At 26.0% G+C, this 19,343-nt stretch overlaps 6 protein-coding genes across 12 annotated transcripts; 4 read left to right on the plus strand and 2 right to left on the minus strand.

The window, feature by feature from the left end:
* Positions 1–130: 130 nt before the first annotated feature.
* Positions 131–3,615, minus strand: LOC127283146 (uncharacterized). 2 transcript variants are annotated; one of them, XM_051307837.1, is made up of 9 exons: positions 2,980–3,615; positions 2,509–2,733; positions 1,682–2,452; positions 1,414–1,621; positions 1,152–1,348; positions 939–1,091; positions 602–862; positions 392–531; positions 131–327 (listed from the first exon to the last, which is right to left on the minus strand). In XM_051307837.1, exons 1-9 carry the CDS (start codon positions 3,082–3,084, stop codon positions 222–224), a joined length of 2,166 nt encoding a protein of 721 aa, XP_051163794.1. In that variant the 5' UTR covers positions 3,085–3,615; the 3' UTR covers positions 131–221. The 2 variants fall into 2 exon arrangements, with proteins under 2 accessions (XP_051163794.1, XP_051163792.1); XM_051307835.1 differs by having other exon boundaries at positions 1,152–1,351; positions 2,980–3,609.
* Positions 226–8,272, plus strand: LOC127283147 (putative uncharacterized protein DDB_G0281733). Of its 4 annotated transcripts, none has more exons than XR_007843308.1 (9): positions 226–346; positions 2,888–2,970; positions 4,959–5,097; positions 5,284–5,476; positions 5,562–5,656; positions 5,719–5,855; positions 5,924–6,277; positions 6,348–6,996; positions 7,155–8,272. XR_007843308.1 is itself a non-coding variant. In XM_051307838.1 (7 exons), the coding sequence occupies exons 2-7, from the start codon at positions 5,050–5,052 to the stop codon at positions 6,709–6,711; spliced, it is 1,191 nt and encodes a 396-aa protein (XP_051163795.1). In that variant the 5' UTR covers positions 4,198–4,355; positions 4,959–5,049; the 3' UTR covers positions 6,712–8,272. The 4 variants fall into 4 exon arrangements, 1 of the variants encoding a protein (XP_051163795.1); XR_007843309.1 differs by lacking the exons at positions 226–346; positions 2,888–2,970 and adding an exon at positions 4,198–4,355 and having other exon boundaries at positions 6,348–6,754; positions 6,853–6,996; XR_007843310.1 differs by lacking the exons at positions 226–346; positions 2,888–2,970 and adding an exon at positions 4,453–4,717.
* A 391-nt stretch (positions 8,273–8,663) lies between these two features.
* Positions 8,664–12,108, plus strand: LOC127283515 (protein CDV3 homolog). Its single transcript, XM_051308459.1, has 3 exons — positions 8,664–8,989; positions 9,663–10,075; positions 10,143–12,108. The coding sequence occupies exons 1-3, from the start codon at positions 8,813–8,815 to the stop codon at positions 10,279–10,281; spliced, it is 729 nt and encodes a 242-aa protein (XP_051164416.1). The 5' UTR covers positions 8,664–8,812; the 3' UTR covers positions 10,282–12,108.
* Positions 11,197–13,496, minus strand: LOC127283516 (putative gamma-glutamylcyclotransferase CG2811). Of its 3 annotated transcripts, none has more exons than XR_007843365.1 (5): positions 13,372–13,496; positions 12,979–13,167; positions 12,736–12,885; positions 12,349–12,581; positions 11,197–12,204 (listed from the first exon to the last, which is right to left on the minus strand). XR_007843365.1 is itself a non-coding variant. In XM_051308461.1 (5 exons), the coding sequence occupies exons 1-5, from the start codon at positions 13,372–13,374 to the stop codon at positions 12,168–12,170; spliced, it is 501 nt and encodes a 166-aa protein (XP_051164418.1). In that variant the 5' UTR covers positions 13,375–13,496; the 3' UTR covers positions 11,197–12,167. The 3 variants fall into 3 exon arrangements, 2 of the variants coding, with proteins under 2 accessions (XP_051164418.1, XP_051164417.1); XM_051308461.1 differs by having other exon boundaries at positions 12,460–12,581; XM_051308460.1 differs by lacking the exon at positions 11,197–12,204 and having other exon boundaries at positions 12,261–12,581.
* An 87-nt stretch (positions 13,497–13,583) lies between these two features.
* On the plus strand, positions 13,584–16,352 carry LOC127283513 (signal recognition particle 54 kDa protein). The gene is made up of 9 exons (XM_051308457.1): positions 13,584–13,781; positions 14,090–14,266; positions 14,348–14,577; positions 14,660–14,810; positions 14,879–15,027; positions 15,122–15,383; positions 15,451–15,559; positions 15,637–15,903; positions 16,050–16,352. The coding sequence occupies exons 1-9, from the start codon at positions 13,704–13,706 to the stop codon at positions 16,145–16,147; spliced, it is 1,521 nt and encodes a 506-aa protein (XP_051164414.1). The 5' UTR covers positions 13,584–13,703; the 3' UTR covers positions 16,148–16,352.
* Positions 16,353–17,056: 704 nt separating this feature from the next.
* Positions 17,057–19,276, plus strand: LOC127283514 (protein-serine O-palmitoleoyltransferase porcupine). Its single transcript, XM_051308458.1, has 6 exons — positions 17,057–17,432; positions 17,545–17,737; positions 18,000–18,216; positions 18,284–18,390; positions 18,448–18,650; positions 18,709–19,276. The coding sequence occupies exons 1-6, from the start codon at positions 17,231–17,233 to the stop codon at positions 19,149–19,151; spliced, it is 1,365 nt and encodes a 454-aa protein (XP_051164415.1). The 5' UTR covers positions 17,057–17,230; the 3' UTR covers positions 19,152–19,276.
* The last annotated feature ends 67 nt before the right edge of the window (positions 19,277–19,343 follow it).

Consider the following 19,343-nt stretch of genomic DNA (forward strand, 5'->3'; position numbering starts at 1 on the left):
AACCTTAAAAAAAAGAGAATTTAAATTCCGTCTACAGAAAGAATTTACTATTATAATTTATAATAAATAAATAAAAGGCAAAAAAAAAATGTAAATCAAAAATATTCACAAGAAATATCAGGTGAGAAAATTATGGTTTAAAAAATTCATGTATTTACAAAAAGCACTTTCCGCAGGTATAAATTATATATATAAAAATCATGTGTTTACATTGTTTATTTTTATAGTTCTTGAAATTCCAGTTCAAATAGTTTCTTGATTACATCGTCCATTTGAAGTTCTTTCGACAAATCGACAATTAATTCATTTACAAGTTGATCAGAAACCCTGTGAATTAAAAACATAGGTAATGTATATACATTATATTTTATTAAAAATATTTTCAACTTACCAAGCTACAATATCCCAAGGTTTATTTTGCGTGTGATTACAATACATTTGATTAGATTCTGTTATTGATTGATACATTTGCTTATATTCTAAAAGACGAAATTCTAAATCATCCGATATTTCTAAATTGATTAGGCCATCCTAAAAAAAAAAATATATATATATATAAAAATTCTTATTTAATAATTAAATAATTTAAAAAATCACTTACTTTTCTGATTGTCGTTCGTTTTAAATAATCATCATTTGCTTGACATGAGGCATCGATAAATTTAGATGGCATTTTATAATCTTCATTCGATTCCATACAAACTAATTGCATATTCTTTGAACCCGAACGTATTCCATTTTTTGTTTTAATATCTTGTTTTGTTTTTTTCGTTTTTTCTTTACCTCTTTGATATTTTTCAATAATTTCCACAAGTGTTTCTATTGGTACAGATGAACACGATTTATTTTCAGAATCTTTTGGCTGTAGTAAAATAAAAATTATAATTAGAAAATGAATTTTTTTTTTATATTTTTTGGGAAAATAGTATATAACTTACATTATTTTTGATAAGTGACATTAAATCGGCAATAACAGGTACTAAATTCGATAAATGATCATCAGTAATTTCGGTAATTTTTCGATTTAATTCATCTTCATTTGTTCTTGTTTTTACTCGTGAATTTCGATCTGAATTTTCGACACTACTGCACTGAAATAAAAAAAATTTTTAGAAATTATTTCAAAAAGATTTGTTTTTTTTTTCTCTTACAGCATCTGAATCTGTTGGTATAATTTCCATTATTGTCTCGATATCATCTTCCTTGGGAGGAATAATTATCTTACTAATTCCATTTTTAGGCTGTTCCTTTGATTTGGAGTCAATTGGACTTGGATGTGTTAATTCTGGTGTTGGTGGTCTATTATTTTTTACATTCAAATTTCGTCTTTTTTCCTTCTGTGAAAGTGCTTCTGAAAAAAATATCTCATTTAATTTATATTTAATATATAATAAATTATAAAATTGTTATTACTTGTTCGTCTATTGGGTTGATTTTTCGGCAATCGTGGATCCATATTGTACATACTAAAACGATTAGTTTGTTGTTTACGAAGATTTCGTCTTTTACTTCTTATTGTTCCGGTAGTTGATCTTGTTGTATGACTTATTAATTGTGAATCGTCGGAACTTAATCGTAATTTCGATAAAATTGCACTGCATTTATTATCCGTTTCTTTGCCCTGTAAATTTCGAAAAATAGAAAAAAAAGTATTAAATTAAAAAAAAAAATTTATTCTCACCAGGGGTAAACCTTCCATATCGCCTGAGCCAATACAATTTGGAACAAGATTAATTTTCTCGCAAAATTCTTTAAGATCGAGAACAATTTGTAAAATATCCTTTAATTTGCCTGGATGTCCTTTAAGTACAGAACTTGGAATATGTTTACAATATGCGCTCAATGCATGTAACAAAAGTTGATGAGCAGTCGCTAATTTTTGTTCAATTATTTGTACATGAAATATAACTCCACGATGATCAATTTTTCTTCTTGCACCAGGTGTAATTGCATTTAAATGTCTACGTATTTCCGCCACTTGTCGTCCAAGATCGTATAAATAATTTCTTGCAAATCTAATGGAAAATTCCATAACTCTTTGTTGACGTCGATGAAGATCACGATCACCATCTGGCAATGGAATTCTACCAAGACGAAAGGCAATTTCATCGAGAATTTCGGATATTTTTTTTTGTGTTGCCAAAATTTTACCAACAATCATTGGATCGGGTCTTATGTATATTATTTCATTATTCTTATCACTAAAACGATCTGGACTAAATTCCGATGTTGAACTATTATAATTCACATCATCATTCATATGAATTAATGATTTTGAATTTTTCTTTCGTCTCACACCCGGTGCTGATGATGCTTTTCTCATATTTCGATCTTTTATTATTTCACTTTTTCTCTCACGATTTAATATTAAATCTTCCTCGGGTATTGTGAGAAGAAAATTTGTACTTCCAGTTACATCTTTCATAAGAGGACTTTTTTTATATGACAATTCCTAAGAAAATAATTTTTTAGATTCGTTAATTAAAATATAAAATAATAAATTTATACCTCTGAAAAAGAATTTTCATCCCATTGAAAATTTTCTCGATCTAAATATTTTGAAGTGTAATGATTGTAATTTTGTAAATTTGGATCAATTTCATTTAGATGATGATATAATTGTTCTGCATCTTGTTGTTCGACGAATGATGCCCAAGCATTTTCTTCATTGACTTTCGTTTTTTTTCTTCTAACGTCTTTAATTACATTTTTTAATTGGTTTGTCGGTATGTACTGTAATTAAACACAAATATTTAAAAAAAATATATAATGTATAAAATTATAAAAATCAACAACATATTTCTTGTCATTTTTTATAATTCTGACAAGGAAAAAAATAAAAATTTCGAATTAACAAAGTTAATAATAAATTATTATATTTTTTCAGAAATTGGAGAAAAATATATGAAATAAACGAAGAGTCAATTAACGAAAAAATAAGAGAAGAAAAAGGAATTGTAAAAAAAAAAGGTTAGTTACCTTGAAATTAAAATCATCATCGTCGTCGTCATCGGAGACGAAAAAATTATCCTTTTCTTTGTTTTTTAAATAGCCAAATTGCAATGATTTCATAAAGTCTGACATCCTTTTTTTTATATTTATATATTATATATTTTTTTGGTTATGTTTCAACACCAGAAGGATTTCCCTTGCTCATGAGTGTAAATACTCGTGTCCGTCGATTCTCATAATAATATAAAATTTTTTTGTAAACTGATAAGAAAATTAACTTTAAAAATATCTAAACATAATCAATTGAAATTAATTATCGACGGACGCAAGGGTTTTTGTCCCAAGGACCATTTAATAGGACAGTGTGTTGACTGATGGAGAATATTGTTTATTAGGAGAGAGAAAAAAAAAACAACCGCACAGAAATACCTCCCTATAGGTTTAGAATTCAGAAAATATATATATATATATATAGGGAGTCTCTGGCAAAGCAGGTTAACTTTTGTTGTCGGTTGCCGGTGAGCGTCAGTTTGTGATGATGACTAACATAATTATCGACTTGAAGTCGTTTCACCCTCTGCTTCTAGGCATTTTCTATTTCCGTTAAAATTCTACTTCATTCTTTACTTATTTCGTTTAATTTATTTTATTCGCCTTAAAAGAATTCTAAATTAAACAAAAATATGTTATTTTATCAAAATTTAATTTTATTAATATTTTACATTTTTATTAATAATTTTTTATTTAACATTTTTACATAATTAAAAATATTTATTTTTACCCTTTTAATAATCTGGCTGAAAAATCTATTTTTAAATTAATTTAAATATTTCTTTATTCGAATATTAATAATTTAAAATTTCGATAAAATGAATAATTCGTAAATTTTGATTTTCAATTTTTCATTCTATTTTTTTTTTTTGCATAAAACAAAATTTTAATTTAATTCTAATAATTTATTTAAAAATAGAAAATAATAAAATTTTGAAAATTCAAAAATAATTTTTATTATGCTGCAATTTTTTTTTGTTAAAAGTTAATATTTAATTGCAATATATAGCAATATTAACTATATAAACAATATTAAATCAAATATAAATCAATAAAATAATATTAAAATAAAAGAAAAATTTCGGAAAATTTATGAAAAAATGATTTTCGTGGTATTTGTTCCCTTTTAGATAGTGGAATATTTGTAAAATTGATTTTTAATTTAATTATTCCTCGATTTGAATTAATATTGTGATGAGTAATGATTTAAAAAAAAAAAGAAAATTATAAAATTAAAACAAGTGGGTGCGGCTATCGAGAGAGGTAAGCACACTCCCCTGCCTCTCTCTCAAATGTGGATCAATACTCGCCGGCTTCTTCGTTCTCTTCTGCTCTCTGCAAAACCGACAACGGTGAGCTTTCAAAGTTTCATATATAAAAGTATATATTTCAAATTGAAATTTTGATTTTTCCATTAATCGACAACAATTTTCCATTCAATATTACAATTTTTATATTTTCACAATATAATCATTGAATTTCTTTTCATATTCTGATAAAGTGTTGATTTTTTATCCCTTAATAATATAATACCAAAGTACGAAAATTCTTCTCGTCATTTATACATTGCTCGACATGTTCTCATTTTAATTTCGACGCAAAATGAAAATAGTGGTGAAATTCTTTGGAAAATTTATTAATTGACGTTCAAATTCATAGATTTGAATTGTTGTCAATAAAATTTAATTGACGATTACATGAGATCGTGAAATAGGTATAGAGAAAACCGGCATGAATTTTTTTGTATTAAATATTTTGTTTAGTCAATTTGGATAATTTTATTTCATAAAAGAAATTTTTCCCTTTTTTCTTTTTATTCTGTTTTTTTTAAATATATTTTTTTATTTCCCTATTTTTTAAAAAATGGTTAATTTTTCATAATTTATTTTAGTTTTTTATATTTATGAGAAAATTTATTATTTAGTTGATGTTAATTTATTTTGATTTTGTTTCAGCATAATTGAAGGAAGAATTTATTTAAGAGAAAAATCTTTTACGTAGATAGAAGTATTTGACGGAAAAAGAATTATTTAATTATTAGAAAAGATGACTTCAAAAGTTTTAGTGAAACTTCCAACTGTTCCTTTTTCACAAGTAAGTGTAGTATATTATTCAACTTTCTTTTAAAGAAACTTTTAATTTTATATAGTTTTACTTTTTCTTTATAAATATTTAGTATTAAATTGAAAAAAAAAATTCCTAGAGTATTTATATACCATTATAAATTCGTAAAATTAATTTTATTTTCTCTTTTTAAAATTTAATTTCTATATTTTTTAGGGGAAAAAAGCACCACCTGAACTTGTGAGCTTGCCAGCGAGAAATGAGGGAAATATACAAACTCGACAGCAAAGAATGAATGGAGATAGAACAGCTCAGTTAGAACAAAATATGAAATTTTTGCAAGAACAACATCAAGCTACTTTGGTTGCTCTACATCAAGAAGTTGAAACATTACGTCAACGAAATAGAGGTAAATTTTTTTAAAAAATAAATAAAATTATTATTTTTATATTATTCTAATTAAATTCGTTCTATTAAAAAAATCCCTTTTTCAGATTTGCAATTCCAACTTGTTTTTTCAAAAGGATCAAATGTGTCAAGTCCCGTGACATCTCCCGAAGATAGTGGAAACGGGTTCGTGAAACCAAAGGTGAGAGAAAACGAAAATTTTTTTTTTTAAATATCTAAAAAAAATTTTATTTAATTTTTTAGGGAAGCCCGTCGTGCGTTAACGTCACTCCCCTCCAGGTTGAACTTCTGGAAAAGGATCTTCAGGACATTAAGACATCATTAAATGATGCGAAGAAACACAATATTTATCTTGACGATATTATTGAGAAACAAAAAAAGTTTGTATTCATTTTCTTATTGATTTTGAGATGAAAAATTTTTTAAAAATAATTTTTATTCTTTCTAGAATGTTGGAACTAAAGGAAATTAATGAGAAAAAATTGGCAGTAAGCGATATTGGAATTCAAGTTGGTGGTGGTCCAGATCCAGTGCAAATAGATTTGACCAATCGCTTAGAGGATGCTGAAGCAATGGTGAAAAGACTTCGCCGTGAAAATGAAGATCAACGAAGGGAAATTGCCACAATAAAAGCATCACTCTACAATGGAAATGGATCATCGAATGGTAGAAATCGTAGACCGAATAATTCTCATCATCATAATCGTGGCTCACAAGGCGAAGGTGATGAGCATACTTCACATAAATTTCCACCTTTACAAACTCAAAGTTATTGGCATCGTGGCTCTAGAGGAAATCACAGGTTTTTATATTTTTTTAAAAAAAAAAATTTTCAAAAAATATTTTAAATTAATTTTTCTCTTTTTTTTCAGTTTTGATCATAATTCTGATTATCATCGAAATGGAAGAGGACGCGGTGAAAGACAGGATCGTGAATCAGAAACAAATAACACTGTTTTGCCGCAATTGCGTCATGGCGCATCAGTAAAATCAGAGAGTTCGGCAATTTATTCGCCGTCATCGTCGTCGTCGTCATCTCATAGACAAAGATTTTATGTTGACGATGGAAGAAATAATTTTCACAGTAGCGATGGACGAAATCGAAAATATCGTGGGCCAAGATCGCAAAGGGATCGCCGTGACACTGATCATCGTCGAGGAGAATATAAGGATCAAGAGTATCCTGAATCTTCCGCCGATGGCTCAAGGGACACGAAAAATACTAGGCGACAATAGAGTGCTTGCATTCTTTCCATTTCTTTTCTTTTTCTTGACTCTTGTACGTGTCGTTATTCGTAAATAATATTTATATATTATTCCACTTTGCAAATCGCAAGAAAAAAAAAAAAAAAAAACAGTCACGCATTTTGTTAACAGAGAGAGACTGAACGCGCACTGGGAATTCGTTTTAGTCTTTGCGGGATCTAGAATTGCAAACGCAGAAAAAGAAAGAGAGAGAGAAAAAGAAAAACCATTTATTTTTCTTTCATCGATTTCTTTGAATTGAATTTCTTTAATGAGGTATTTTAATTTTTTCTTTTTCATTAATTTCTTTTTTAAATCTAATTACTTATTTAAAATTTTATTTATTCGACTTTTTTATTTGTATTTATTTTCGAACTTATTTTTTATTTAGATTTTTTACAATTAATGCTTTAATAATTTATTTTTATTTGCAGAGAATAAATCTGCTATTGCTCCATTTTGCCTCGGTTCCTGGTTTAAAACAGCAGGTAATGGATATTTTAATTATAAATACATACTTTTTTTTGGCGATTAAAGCTTCATTAATAATGAAGTATTTATGCGTAGAAAACGTATAACACTTCTTAAAAAAAAAAAAAAACAAAAAAAATTCCTCTACCACAGATCGCTCACTAGGAAGGGGTCACACGTCGTATATTGCATTATCTCATACCCTTAAATCCTTATAGATTACGGTGCGAGATTTAAGCTTTATAGATCAATAGCTTTGTCGGATAAATAGCGATTAGTCTGACTTACATCATTAAAGTCATATGTTAAACAATATAGAAATATTTAACTTCCTGAATTTTTTTTTTTTTTTTTTTGAAAGATAAGACCAACATTTGTTAATATTTTTATTTTTAATAATTACTTTTGAAAAGTTCTTTTCAGAAGTATAAAAATACTTATTTATCATATTAATTATTTTTTAATCAAATTGTATTAATTAAATAATTATAATGGGGAATCTCATTGTGGCAGTTTGAAATTTAAAAAATTATTTTGATAACTGAAAAAATTAAATATTAATTATATTTTAATTAATTGTGATAATAATATTGGCAATGAAAATTGAATTATTTTGATAATTATTACAAATTATTTTGGTAATTGATATAGTAATAAAATATTTATAATTTGTAATTTTAATTAATTTACATTATAATTAAAAATTAATATTTTTTAATAATTAATGGAAAAATTCTATAAATTATTTATTTAATTACCATCAAAAAAATAATTTGAAAAAAGTGGGATTCCCTCTTTTAAAAAAGAAAATGGAAAATTATTTATATATTTTAAATTAAAATTAAAAATCGTACAAGTTGAGAACGTACCGTGCTGACTGAATGTATATTATTATTATTAAATTATTAAAGCTTATAATCGAATAAGCAAAATAAATTTATGCAGATATATTATTCGTATATTCAATCTACTATTCGATATCTTCTATAAATGTAGATTGCAGATTTATGAGATACGAGACTTGTATGTTTAAATGGGTGATATATATAACGATATTAAAAATATATGATTATTATATGCACATTTTTATCAATATTTCATTCTATATTCCTTAACAATTTAAATTAAAATTTTCACTTTAATTTTAATTTTTTGTTCTTTAATGTTTATTATATTAAATATTTTTTATAGCTTTAAATTTACAAAATTTGTTATTGTTAAACATTTAGAAATAATACAGATGATAATAATGCACATTTTACTGATTAAGTTTAATTTTTAAAAATTTAAATTTAAACAAATACTAAATTTGAATTTAAAAGAGCGGGAAACTTTTAAGGTGAAATCACATGTTTGTTTTTGGACAATTTATAAAAAAAAACTTGCCAATCAAAATCTGTTGTTTATATTTCGGACGTTCAACTTGTATATGACTAACGTAGTAAATAGTAAATAAATGACTGTCAGGTTTCCGGTCAAGAGAAAAACTCCGTGTCGCATGCAACCCCATGCGGTGTCTTGCTGTTCTGTTGCGACAAGGTGATTTAATTTTTAAAATAACTTTTCAAATAGCCTAGAAATTATCTGTCAATACATTGTTTTACATTAATACACAATCATCATGGCCGATTTAGATGATTTTTTCGCGAAAAAAGATCGTAAAAAAGCAAAAGGAAAAAAATTCACAACCACTGAAGAGATAGCGAAAAAATTGGAAGAAACTGAAAAGCGTATTGAAAAACCAAAACCTAAAGAAAAACCAATAAATCCTGAGGGCGAGGAAATACAACAAGTTGAGGTAATTTTAGTTTATATTATATATGAAAAAGGAAAAAAAAAATAAGTATTTAATTTTGTTAACCTCATTTCGAAATAATCATTAGAAAGTTAACGAGTTCGGCCATTGCCATGTTTGATCTTTGCAAACGTCACTCTGATTCTGTCGATTTCTCGACAATTTAGAGAGGACCCAATTAACACACGGAATGATCATTGAAAATTTTATACTCAGGAAAGCCGGTTGTTACATAAGTTTCAAGACTTTCAACAGGCATTCTTGAATTTTTTTATGAATTCATTTTACACGATTTGTTGAGGAGGAAATATTTTAGTTAAATTAATTTTTTATTTCAGCCGTTTAAAACTTTATGTATTTGATAAATTTTATTTTATCTGATTAAGAAAAATTCATTTCTATTATTAATTATTAATTCTTGTAAGAAAAATTTTAATTAATGTCAATGTTTTTAATTTGCTAACATGTCTTAAATATTAAAAAGTAAAAATAGATATTGAATTTGAATTTCTTTTTTGTAGAGGAAAATTTAGTAAATGTGACAGATTGTATTTAATAGTTTTGTAATTTGCAAATTAATCACAATTCAAATAATTTAAATTTGGATTTGTTTGTAGTACATTTTTTAAATATTGAATTAAATTGCCATTTTTTTAACTATGTAAATTTATAACAGGAGGAAGATGAATGGAGGGAATTTGAGGAGGAGAAAAAGGATTATTCAGGATTAAAAATTGGAAATTTACAAGTGACAGAGTCAACAGATGCAGAATCTGACGATGGCCGAGGTACAGGTGACAATAGTTCGGATGGAGAATTAGGAGAACCTGGCACTAAACATAGTGGACCTTGGAAAAAACCGGAATTACCACCACAAACAGAAGTTGAACCTGAAGTACCACAAAAACCACAGCAAATCACCGCAAGTAGTTATAAAGCTCCACATTTAAGGAATCAATCATCATCAGCAGCTAGTCCACGACAACGAGCAAAGAATATTGCACCTGATATCAATAGCGAGGAATATTTTCCCACATTAAGTTCAAAACAACAACAGAGTAATGAACCCACCGGACCATGGGGCAGACGGTATTAGAATTTAAATTTTTATAATCTTTTGTAATTTCAAAAAAAATAATTATTAAATTAATTACAGGAAACGAGAGGACAATACATTTGAAGAAGTTCGAAGTAAAGGAAGTAGCAGATCGTTGAGCGTTAATGAAACACAATCACAAGCGCCAAAACTTTCTTTGGGCAATAAATATGGAGCATTATCACAAGATCAAAGCTGAAAGTGACAATATATATTTGACTACACGATAAACAATCAATTCGTCATTGCCTCGCTCCAGTTTGCGGCCCAGTCATGCTACAAAAATAAATTTCATAGACTAAGCTTTCGTGTGTAACGCCTTAACAGTAACACTCTCTCCCCCCCCCCTCGCCCCCGATTTTTATAACATGGATGTACATACAATTACCTCTTGTCTATAATGTACAACCTTGTTTGATTCTGTTTTTAAAAAAAAAAAATAGCCACAGTCAAATTTCAAGATTGTTGCTTGCTTGGGATATTTTTTACAAAATTGTTGTGTTGTTGCGGTTCTTTTTTTTTATGCGAATAGCTTAGAGAAATCGAAATAGACAATTTTATTAAATTGAGAGTATAAATCGCAATTTGAATTAGTTAACTCTACCTCGAAATACGAAAAAGCAATTCAAAAGAATAAATTTCAGATTTTTATTGATTTTCTCCTTTTTTTAAAAAAAATTTTATATTGACCGAGAAAAAAAAATCACTTTTGTTTTGCGACTTCGTGAATTCTTTTAAAAAAAAAAAATAGAAAGAATTTCTGCACATTTTTGAAACAATCACTATATAGAAAAAAGAAAATTTTGAAAAATATATTGTTAAAACCAAGTTTTTATAATTATCATTGGAAATTTTTCTCAAAAAACTCTCGAAGCTCAAATTGAATTATTTTCGATAAGTACTGGAAAAAGAAGAAGAAGAAAGGAGAAGAAAAAAATGTAATAGCGACGGCGTTAACATTTTATATCTAGTTAAATAAAAAAGGAAAAAAAAAATTATGCGAATATTCGAGGCTGGGCTTCGAAAACCAATGAAAGGACTTTTGAGACAAGTCTTTAATTGAATAGGGAAAATAAAAGGATTGTAATTTTGTTGATTATTCTTCTTAGTGTAATTTTCTTTTTTTTTTTCTTTGTTTTAAAAGTGGCACGTGTTGTGTGAGACTATGCGAAGAGATTTTTTTTATGGATAATATTTTTGGGGTGCTATTCTACATAGAACATTGAAAAGAAGGGTACGAAGCCAGGCCAAGGTTGGGACTCTTATATAGGAAAAGGAATTTGTAATTATTTATGAAGAAAAATCTTTAAAGTGCGCCTATTTATATAAAGGGAGAAAAAAAAAGTAACTGGATAATCGTCGCGGTGCTTGATAAAGGAACAAAAAGGAGTTCTTCCCTATTAAAAAAAAAAAATAATTGCACCCAGTTTAAAAAAAATTATTGTTCTTCACTGCCTGCGACTATTTGCATTTGTAATCCAAATTATTATTGTATTGTGTACTATGTCTTTTTCTCTTTTAAATTATTGTAATAGATTTTTTTTTTTTTCCAAAATCCAGTACTCTTTTGCGATCCACCGAATTTGTCAATATTGCTTTTCTTAGAAAAACGATCATTCTCGAATTGAAATTTCTGATTAATTGTCGTTTGCTGAACATAATAATTTTTTTTACGGAGTTGTTGAAATATATTTTTAATTTTAATTACTCCTGTTGAGTGAAAACGACAGAATGACAGAAAGTGCGAACGAGTGTATGTGATGCAAGCATGTGACGAAAAATTCTCAAATAATAAACTATCAAATGTAAAATAATGTCTTTTTATAAAAAAAACAAAAAACGAATAAGCACATTTATATAATATCCTTAAATTATAATATAAATTTCGGATAAATTAGCTCAGCGAAAAATCGATTTGAAAATTAAATTTTTTAGTTTATTATTCGTCATTTGACAAAAAAAAAAAACAAAAACGGTGGTTAATTTTCTGTAAATGTTTTTGTTATTAAAAGAAATTTCAACCTGATTTGAAAGCTTTCTTTTTCAAGTTGAAACCTTTTTTTTTTAAATAGTAAATTTTTTTTTTCAGGAAACATCTTCTGGTTTTGCGAACTCGTTTTCACTGTAATTATATAATTGTTTAAAAAAACGTATAGGAAAATGATTTAAAAAAAATAATTCAAAGTAGAAATTTCATTAGATAAAAAAAATTAACATAATAGAACTATTATTAATTAATGAACTTTTAATAGTGTATATAAATTACCCTAATGAAATGTAATTGAAGAACAATGATGAAAATAAGAAAATATAAAAAATTTAAATGTCATATGCAATAACTTCTGTTCGATGATTATAGGAAATATCTCGTAGATACCTTTCTGCATATTTTAAACCGTGACTTCCTTCATTGCTGTATGAGGAATACATTTCTTGTTCAAGTAATTCAGTTTTAAAATTTGGTAAAAAATATATCCACGCTTTTATTAAATTGGTATTCTAAAAAATGAAAAATTTCATTAAATTACCGTAAAAAATTACTGAAATTATTACTATATTCTAAAAATAATTTTATTAGTTACATAATAATATATTTACAGAATTAGTTGATAATTATTTACTATTTTCTACATAAAAATACAAAAAATATTACCTCATTTAAAATTGTATCTGCGATATTCTGATCCTGTGAATTTAAGAGAATATTTTCTTCCGTTCTAATATAAAAATTGGGATGTTCCTCTAATTCGTCTAATTTTTTCAACATCTCAGAATCAACATCGTAAATTTCTCCTGTTATTTGCTGAATAAAATAAATAATAAATATTAGAAAAATAGAAATATTTTTTTTTTAGAAAAAAGTATAAATATCGAAAACTCTATTAATATAACTCACATGACCAATTCCCGATTTTTTCAATAAAAATGGTATATTAAATTTTGTTGCAATTATCAATGGATATTTTGCAATTGTTTTTCCAGAACCTATAAATTTTGCATTGCCATTGTTTGTGTTTTCAATTATTTTATGATTCGGTTCTCCACGTTTTAATGTTCCATATACAAATACACGGTGTAAAGAATTCTAAAAAATAAAAAAAGAAATCGAAAATAATATGATAAATATAAATAATATAAATCTTATCAGAAAGCTGATAAGAATGAGAGTAAAAATAAACATTACATTATTGGTTATGTCATTAATATTATTGTATAATAATAAATTATAAAAAAATTATTTAATTTAGCAAATATATGAAATTAATTAAAATATATATAATTTTCAAACCATTTGAGTAGAAATTTATTTTGATTCCACACGAGCTCCGAAATTTCAAAAGGCCATTGACGTATAAAGGTACTTTTACAAATTTCCACCAATTGCAATCACGTGTGTTTACTTACGGTACGATCATACAGTACTGTTGGACAAATTTCACAACTAACTCAACCCTGTTGAGTATCCTGTAATGGTTTTACATTTGATTGTTATTCCATAGTTTATGGTTTTAATTTATTCCTACACGATTTTAATATTGCCCCATCTGGAAGTTTTTTTTTATCATTTTAATTGTTAATAAGATTTGTTTTAAGGGTAAAAATATTTATTAAACTGACAGGATGGTGTTAGCAGATTTAGGACGTAAAATTACGTCCGCTCTACGTTCACTAAATAATGCAACTGTGATAAATGAAGAGGTAAATTTACACTAATTTTATTTTGAAAAATTTATAAACAGATGGATTAATTTAAATAATTATTTATTTATTTTATTACTAAACTAAGTCATATTACTCATTTTTTAACTCTATTTAATTATTTCCATTGAAATGTTTTTTATTCAATATTTCCGTTTGTATTATTGTTTTTTTAATTCATGCACTAAGATTGAAATTTCGTTGTTTTATAGGTAATATTTTTTTACTTTTTTTTTTTTTATATCTGAAAGAGATTTATACATTGTTTTTTTTTGTTTTGTTAATACATTTTATGCTATATTTTTTAGGTTTTGAATTCTATGTTAAAAGAAATATGTGCAGCATTACTTGAAGCTGATGTAAACATAAGATTGGTGAAGAAATTACGAGAGAATGTAAGACAAGTTATTGACTTTGATGATATGGGAGGTGGTCTTAATAAAAGACGAATGATCCAAAGTGCTGTGTTTAAAGAACTTGTCAAGGTAAATATTTAAATTAAAAAAAAAAAAAAGTTTTCGCATAAAAGTACCAATTTTAATAAAAATCTTTTCCTTTTTCCTTAGCTTATTGATCCTGGAGTAAAAGCTTACCAACCAGTAAAAGGTCGTCCAAATATAATAATGTTCGTAGGATTGCAAGGTTCTGGTAAAACAACATCGTGTACAAAACTCGCATATCATTATTTAAAGAAAAATTGGAAGGCTTGTTTAGTATGTGCCGATACATTTCGAGCTGGTGCATACGATCAAATTAAACAAAATGCCACAAAAGCAAGAATACCATTTTATGGAAGGTATCAAAAATCTTGAAGAAAATAAAAAATTTGTTTTTTTTTAAATACTTTTCAGTTTTAAATAATAAAATTATTATTTCAGTTATACGGAAATTGATCCAGTAGTTATAGCACAAGATGGTGTTGATATGTTTAAAAAAGAAGGTTACGAAATTATAATTGTTGATACAAGTGGAAGACATAAACAGGAAGAATCACTATTTGAAGAAATGTTACAAGTATCAAATGCAATTGTAAGTTGAATTTTCCACAATACTGTAAATTAATTGGGTAAAATTATTAATTATATAATTCTTTTTAGAAACCAGATAACATTATTTTCGTTATGGACGCAACGATAGGTCAAGCTTGTGAATCACAAGCAAAAGCCTTTAAAGATCGTGTTAATATTGGTGCAATTATAATAACAAAATTAGACGGTCACGCTAAAGGTGGTGGTGCTCTTTCTGCGTATGTTTCTCTATTTTAAATATATTTCCAAACCTTTTTTTTTTCTTTTTTTTTTAATATTTAAATTAAATGAAAATTTTCTTTTATAAAACAGCGTTGCAGCCACACAAAGTCCTGTGATTTTTGTCGGTACAGGAGAACATATTGACGATTTAGAACCATTTAAAACGAAACCTTTTATAAGTAAACTTTTGGGAATGGGAGATATAGAAGGTTTAATCGATCGTGTTAATGAATTAAATCTTGATGATAACGAAGGATTATTGGAAAAAATCAAACACGGCCATTTTACGTTACGTGATATGTATGAACAATTTCAAAATATCATGAAAATGGGCCCATTTTCACAAATTATGGTAAATAAATTTCAAATAATTCTTTATTATTATAATTATTGAATTTAAATAAAGAAAATAATTTTAGGGAATGATTCCTGGATTTAGTCAAGATTTTATGACAAAAGGAACTGAACAAGAATCAATGGCTAGATTAAAAAAATTGATGACTATGATGGACAGCATGAATGATGCAGGTAAATGATAATTTAAAAAAAAAAAAAAATGAAAAAGAAAATTGAATTTAATATTAATTAGAATTAATTTATTATAGAATTAGATGATAAAGATGGAGCGAAATTATTTAGTAAACAACCTGGAAGAATTATAAGGGTTGCACAAGGATCTGGAGTAACTGAGAAAGAAGTGAAAGAATTAATTTCACAGTATACAAAATTTGCTGCTGTTGTTAAAAAAATGGGTGGTATTAAAGGACTTTTTAAGGGTGGTGATATGACGAAAAATGTTAATCCAACACAAATGGCAAAACTTAATCAACAAATGGCAAAAATGATGGATCCACGAGTCTTGCATCAAATGGGTAAGATAGAATTTTTTTTTAAAAACTATTTTACCCCTTAGTCATATAGTTAATATAATTTTCACTATAAAAAAGGGGAAAGAAAAATTCTGGTTATTTGAGAAAATAGAATTTAAGGGTAAATATAATAAAAAAAAAATTTCCAGGTGGTATGTCTGGTCTTCAAAATATGATGAAACAACTACAGCAAGGTGCCGCAGGCGGCTTAGGGAATTTAATGGGAGGTTTTGGTGGAAAGTCTTGAGAAAAATTAGTAAGCAGAACATCTGCTAGGGATATGAAATTAAATTAATAAGAATCGTCATAATTATGATCATAAGAATAAAGTACTGTTTATATTTACGTATATATATATATATTTAATATTTCATCGAATTTGCTTTCAATCAATGAAAGCCATATATATATATAGTATAAAATTGTAATAAAATTGTTTATGTAATATTCTATTATAATTCTTTGTATTTTCAGCAAAAAAAAAAAAACTTTTGTTTGATTATAGAGGTTTATAAATATTTTTCAAATTCCATTTTGCAAATTTTTATTTTAAAAATTATATTTTTTACATTAATTTCGAAGACAAAAATTAGTTTGTTGGCTTTGAATTTCCATTATTTATTGGTTCTGATTTTGGTTTATTTGAATTTATTTTCTTTATGTCAGATGTATTTTGTTCTCGAATATTAGCAAATGGATTTAAAAATGATCCTAATAACAATTTTTGGGTTATAGTTTCTTTTCTTAAACGTTCCTCGCTTACATAGCGATCTGTTAATATATCCTCTGGTTTAGGTGTCCTTAAAAATAAAGAAGTTATTTATATTTTTTAAATGACAAAAAGTAAACATTAATTTTACCAACCAGTCAAGTTTTTCAAATTCTTCCATTTTTTTCACGTGTTTACAAGTAAGTTTTTTTTTTCGTTAAAAGTAGAAAAACAAAGTAAATACGTATTTAAGTGAAGAAATTAATATTTTGTTGTTTTTTTAATTTTGATTTGTTGATTTTGTTTTTAGTATATTTTTTTTTAGGTTAAATTAAGGTACTTTCACACTTTCGTTCTTTCAATAAAAGTGTCACATTTCAGATATTCTACCTGTACATTGACATTTCCATCTCTGGACTTGCGCGCGCATCTTGTTTTGCCAATGTCAAATAAAACGGTCGTGGTTATAAATTAAAAAAATAAATAATTATAAATAATTTTATAATAAAAGATAATTCATTATTTTAAGAAATAAAAATCAGTTAATTTATCAAAAAGAAATGAATTAGTATTTTAAATAGCTGTGATATTTTTTTTTATATAATTCATCAATTTAGAAAAATGGATTCTATGGTATTTTATGATGAAGAAGATGATATGATTCAAGATCAAGATATGGATCAAGAATATGAATTTGAATATGAACAAGAAACTATAACAGAATTATATGATCTTTGTTTAAAACCAACATTTATTCATACTGCAGAACATTTTATTCCTCTTCTAGCAGCTTGTTTTTTATTTAAATTAATTTCTCAATGTTGTAAGTATAATTGTTTTATTATATTTAAAAAAAAAAATTAATAAACACTAAAAATTGAATAAATTATTAGAAATTCAATTATAAATTTAAATTTACAAGAATTTTCTTTCAGCTTTCATTCCACATAAATTGATACACGGTGTTTCGATAATAATTGGATTTTTAATTCTTCGTCATTATGTTCCTGAAAGTTTACATTTATTATCAATATTCATTGTGACTTCTTATATTTATTTAAATTTGCCAAAAAAATATCGACGTGGATTTGGAGTTTTTATACCAAGTATTTTTATCATTTTATATTGGTATACATTTTTTATTTATTATATTCGGCATTTTTTCATTTCTTTTTTTTTTTTTTTTTTGTACTTTAACTAAATATTTCTTTGATATTAAGTAAAGAAAAATTATTTTGGGCCGAAAGGCTGAAGCTTAATTAATAAATAATAATATATAAGTAAAGAAAAATTATTATTTTAATGAAATTCTAATTTAATAAAATATTTTTAATAATAAATTTTAAATGATATAAAACAAAAAAATAACAATAAATTAAAAATATTACAGTGAATTATACCTGGAGCCAGTATCGTGGCATAAGATTCGTGGTGTTCTGATGATTGCTGTGATGAAAGAAATTAGCATAGCTATCGATCAAAATGAGACAAATGAGAAACCAATTTTTTGGGAATACTTTGGTTATTTATTTTGTCCGGTTACTTCAATATTTGGACCTTGGACATCATTTAAAGATTATGCGGAATTTCATCGTCAACAATTGTGGGTGAGTTTAGAAAAAAAAAATCAACTTTTAACAAAATCATTAATAAATTTCTATTAATTTTCCGTAGAATTTACGATGGATATTGAAAACAATTGGATATTTTATTCTGGGACTTATTTTTTTAAACATATCAAACTGTGGATCAAATTGGATTATTTCTGAAAATTCTGGAAAGTAAGTATTAATTATTTAATATTATTTTAATATTTCTAATAATAATTTAATTTACAGATGGATTCTCGCATATAGAGATGCATTATCGTTTCGAATGTCTCATTATTTTATCTCAAGTATATCATCGTCATTTTTGCTATTAGGAGGATTTTCAGAAAATTTAATTACAATTACAAAACCAATTGAAATTGAATTACCCAGATCGCTTGTACAAGTTGTTATTTCATGGAATATTCCAATGCATACGTGGCTAAAAATTTGTAAGTAGAAAAAAATTTAAAAATATTTAATAGAATTAGAAAAAAAAATTGTTTTCAGACATATTTCGTCCGGGAAAAAGAGAATTCGGTAAATTTGGAGGAATTCTCTTGACATATCTTGCAAGTTCTCTACTTCATGGATTAAATTTTCAACTTGCTGCTGTTTTACTTAGTTTAGGTTTCTATACTTATATTGAATTTCAATTGAGAGCTGTACTTGCATCCACTTTTAATGCATGTATATCATCGAAAAAATGTCCAAAAAATCAATGTCAACATGAAAAAAATTCATTAAATTGTTGGTGGATAATGGGAGTTAATATTGGATTCACAGCATTAACAATGTTTCATTTAGCTTATTTGGGTCTTATGTTTGACACATCAGAAACACAAGAAACGGGATATAATTATTTACATACACTGGAAAAATGGTCTAAACTTGGATTCTCAAGTCATTGGATTGCATTCGCTACTTATTGTGCATATTTTTTAATAAGATAACAGTATTAATTCAATATTTAACGAAAGCAAATCTGTGATTATTTATTACACACAATTTTTCATGTATAAAAAAAAATTTGTACTTTTGTAACAATAAAATTATGTTACCAATCGTAACATAAAAATGAAAAAATTGTTTAATTTTTTAAAAATTCAATTTAAATTTTATTTTTAGAAAAATATCAAAATATC

Source organism: Leptopilina boulardi, unplaced genomic scaffold, assembly GCF_019393585.1.
Source record: "Leptopilina boulardi isolate dan_hultmark-lab unplaced genomic scaffold, ZJU_Lbou_2.1 LbouV2_31, whole genome shotgun sequence".
Lineage (NCBI taxonomy): Eukaryota > Metazoa > Arthropoda > Insecta > Hymenoptera > Figitidae > Leptopilina > Leptopilina boulardi.

What these genes read in the sequence shown, in the direction of transcription:
- LOC127283146 (XM_051307835.1), bottom strand. Translation starts at nt 3,084, where the DNA reads ATGTCAGACTTTATGAAATCATTGCAATTTGGCTATTTAAAAAACAAA. An exon ending in ATGAAAATTCTTTTTCAGAG is followed by an intron (nt 2,453 to 2,508) that starts GTATAAATTTAT and finishes TTATTTTCTTAG; the next exon opens with GAATTGTCATATAAAAAAAG. An exon ending in TACCAACAGATTCAGATGCT is followed by an intron (nt 1,092 to 1,151) that starts GTAAGAGAAAAA and finishes TTTTTATTTCAG; the next exon opens with TGCAGTAGTGTCGAAAATTC.
- LOC127283147 (XM_051307838.1), top strand. Translation starts at nt 5,050, where the DNA reads ATGACTTCAAAAGTTTTAGTGAAACTTCCAACTGTTCCTTTTTCACAA. An exon ending in CAACTGTTCCTTTTTCACAA is followed by an intron (nt 5,098 to 5,283) that starts GTAAGTGTAGTA and finishes TATATTTTTTAG; the next exon opens with GGGAAAAAAGCACCACCTGA. An exon ending in GGCTCTAGAGGAAATCACAG is followed by an intron (nt 6,278 to 6,347) that starts GTTTTTATATTT and finishes CTTTTTTTTCAG; the next exon opens with TTTTGATCATAATTCTGATT.
- LOC127283515 (XM_051308459.1), top strand. Translation starts at nt 8,813, where the DNA reads ATGGCCGATTTAGATGATTTTTTCGCGAAAAAAGATCGTAAAAAAGCA. An exon ending in AGGAAATACAACAAGTTGAG is followed by an intron (nt 8,990 to 9,662) that starts GTAATTTTAGTT and finishes AATTTATAACAG; the next exon opens with GAGGAAGATGAATGGAGGGA. An exon ending in ACCGGACCATGGGGCAGACG is followed by an intron (nt 10,076 to 10,142) that starts GTATTAGAATTT and finishes AATTAATTACAG; the next exon opens with GAAACGAGAGGACAATACAT.
- LOC127283516 (XM_051308460.1), bottom strand. An exon ending in AAAAATCGGGAATTGGTCAT is followed by an intron (nt 12,886 to 12,978) that starts GTGAGTTATATT and finishes TATTTTATTCAG; the next exon opens with CAAATAACAGGAGAAATTTA. An exon ending in CAGATACAATTTTAAATGAG is followed by an intron (nt 12,582 to 12,735) that starts GTAATATTTTTT and finishes TTCATTTTTTAG; the next exon opens with AATACCAATTTAATAAAAGC.
- LOC127283513 (XM_051308457.1), top strand. Translation starts at nt 13,704, where the DNA reads ATGGTGTTAGCAGATTTAGGACGTAAAATTACGTCCGCTCTACGTTCA. An exon ending in CAACTGTGATAAATGAAGAG is followed by an intron (nt 13,782 to 14,089) that starts GTAAATTTACAC and finishes TATATTTTTTAG; the next exon opens with GTTTTGAATTCTATGTTAAA. An exon ending in TACAAGTATCAAATGCAATT is followed by an intron (nt 14,811 to 14,878) that starts GTAAGTTGAATT and finishes AATTCTTTTTAG; the next exon opens with AAACCAGATAACATTATTTT.
- LOC127283514 (XM_051308458.1), top strand. Translation starts at nt 17,231, where the DNA reads ATGGATTCTATGGTATTTTATGATGAAGAAGATGATATGATTCAAGAT. An exon ending in TAAATTAATTTCTCAATGTT is followed by an intron (nt 17,433 to 17,544) that starts GTAAGTATAATT and finishes ATTTTCTTTCAG; the next exon opens with CTTTCATTCCACATAAATTG. An exon ending in GCATACGTGGCTAAAAATTT is followed by an intron (nt 18,651 to 18,708) that starts GTAAGTAGAAAA and finishes AATTGTTTTCAG; the next exon opens with ACATATTTCGTCCGGGAAAA.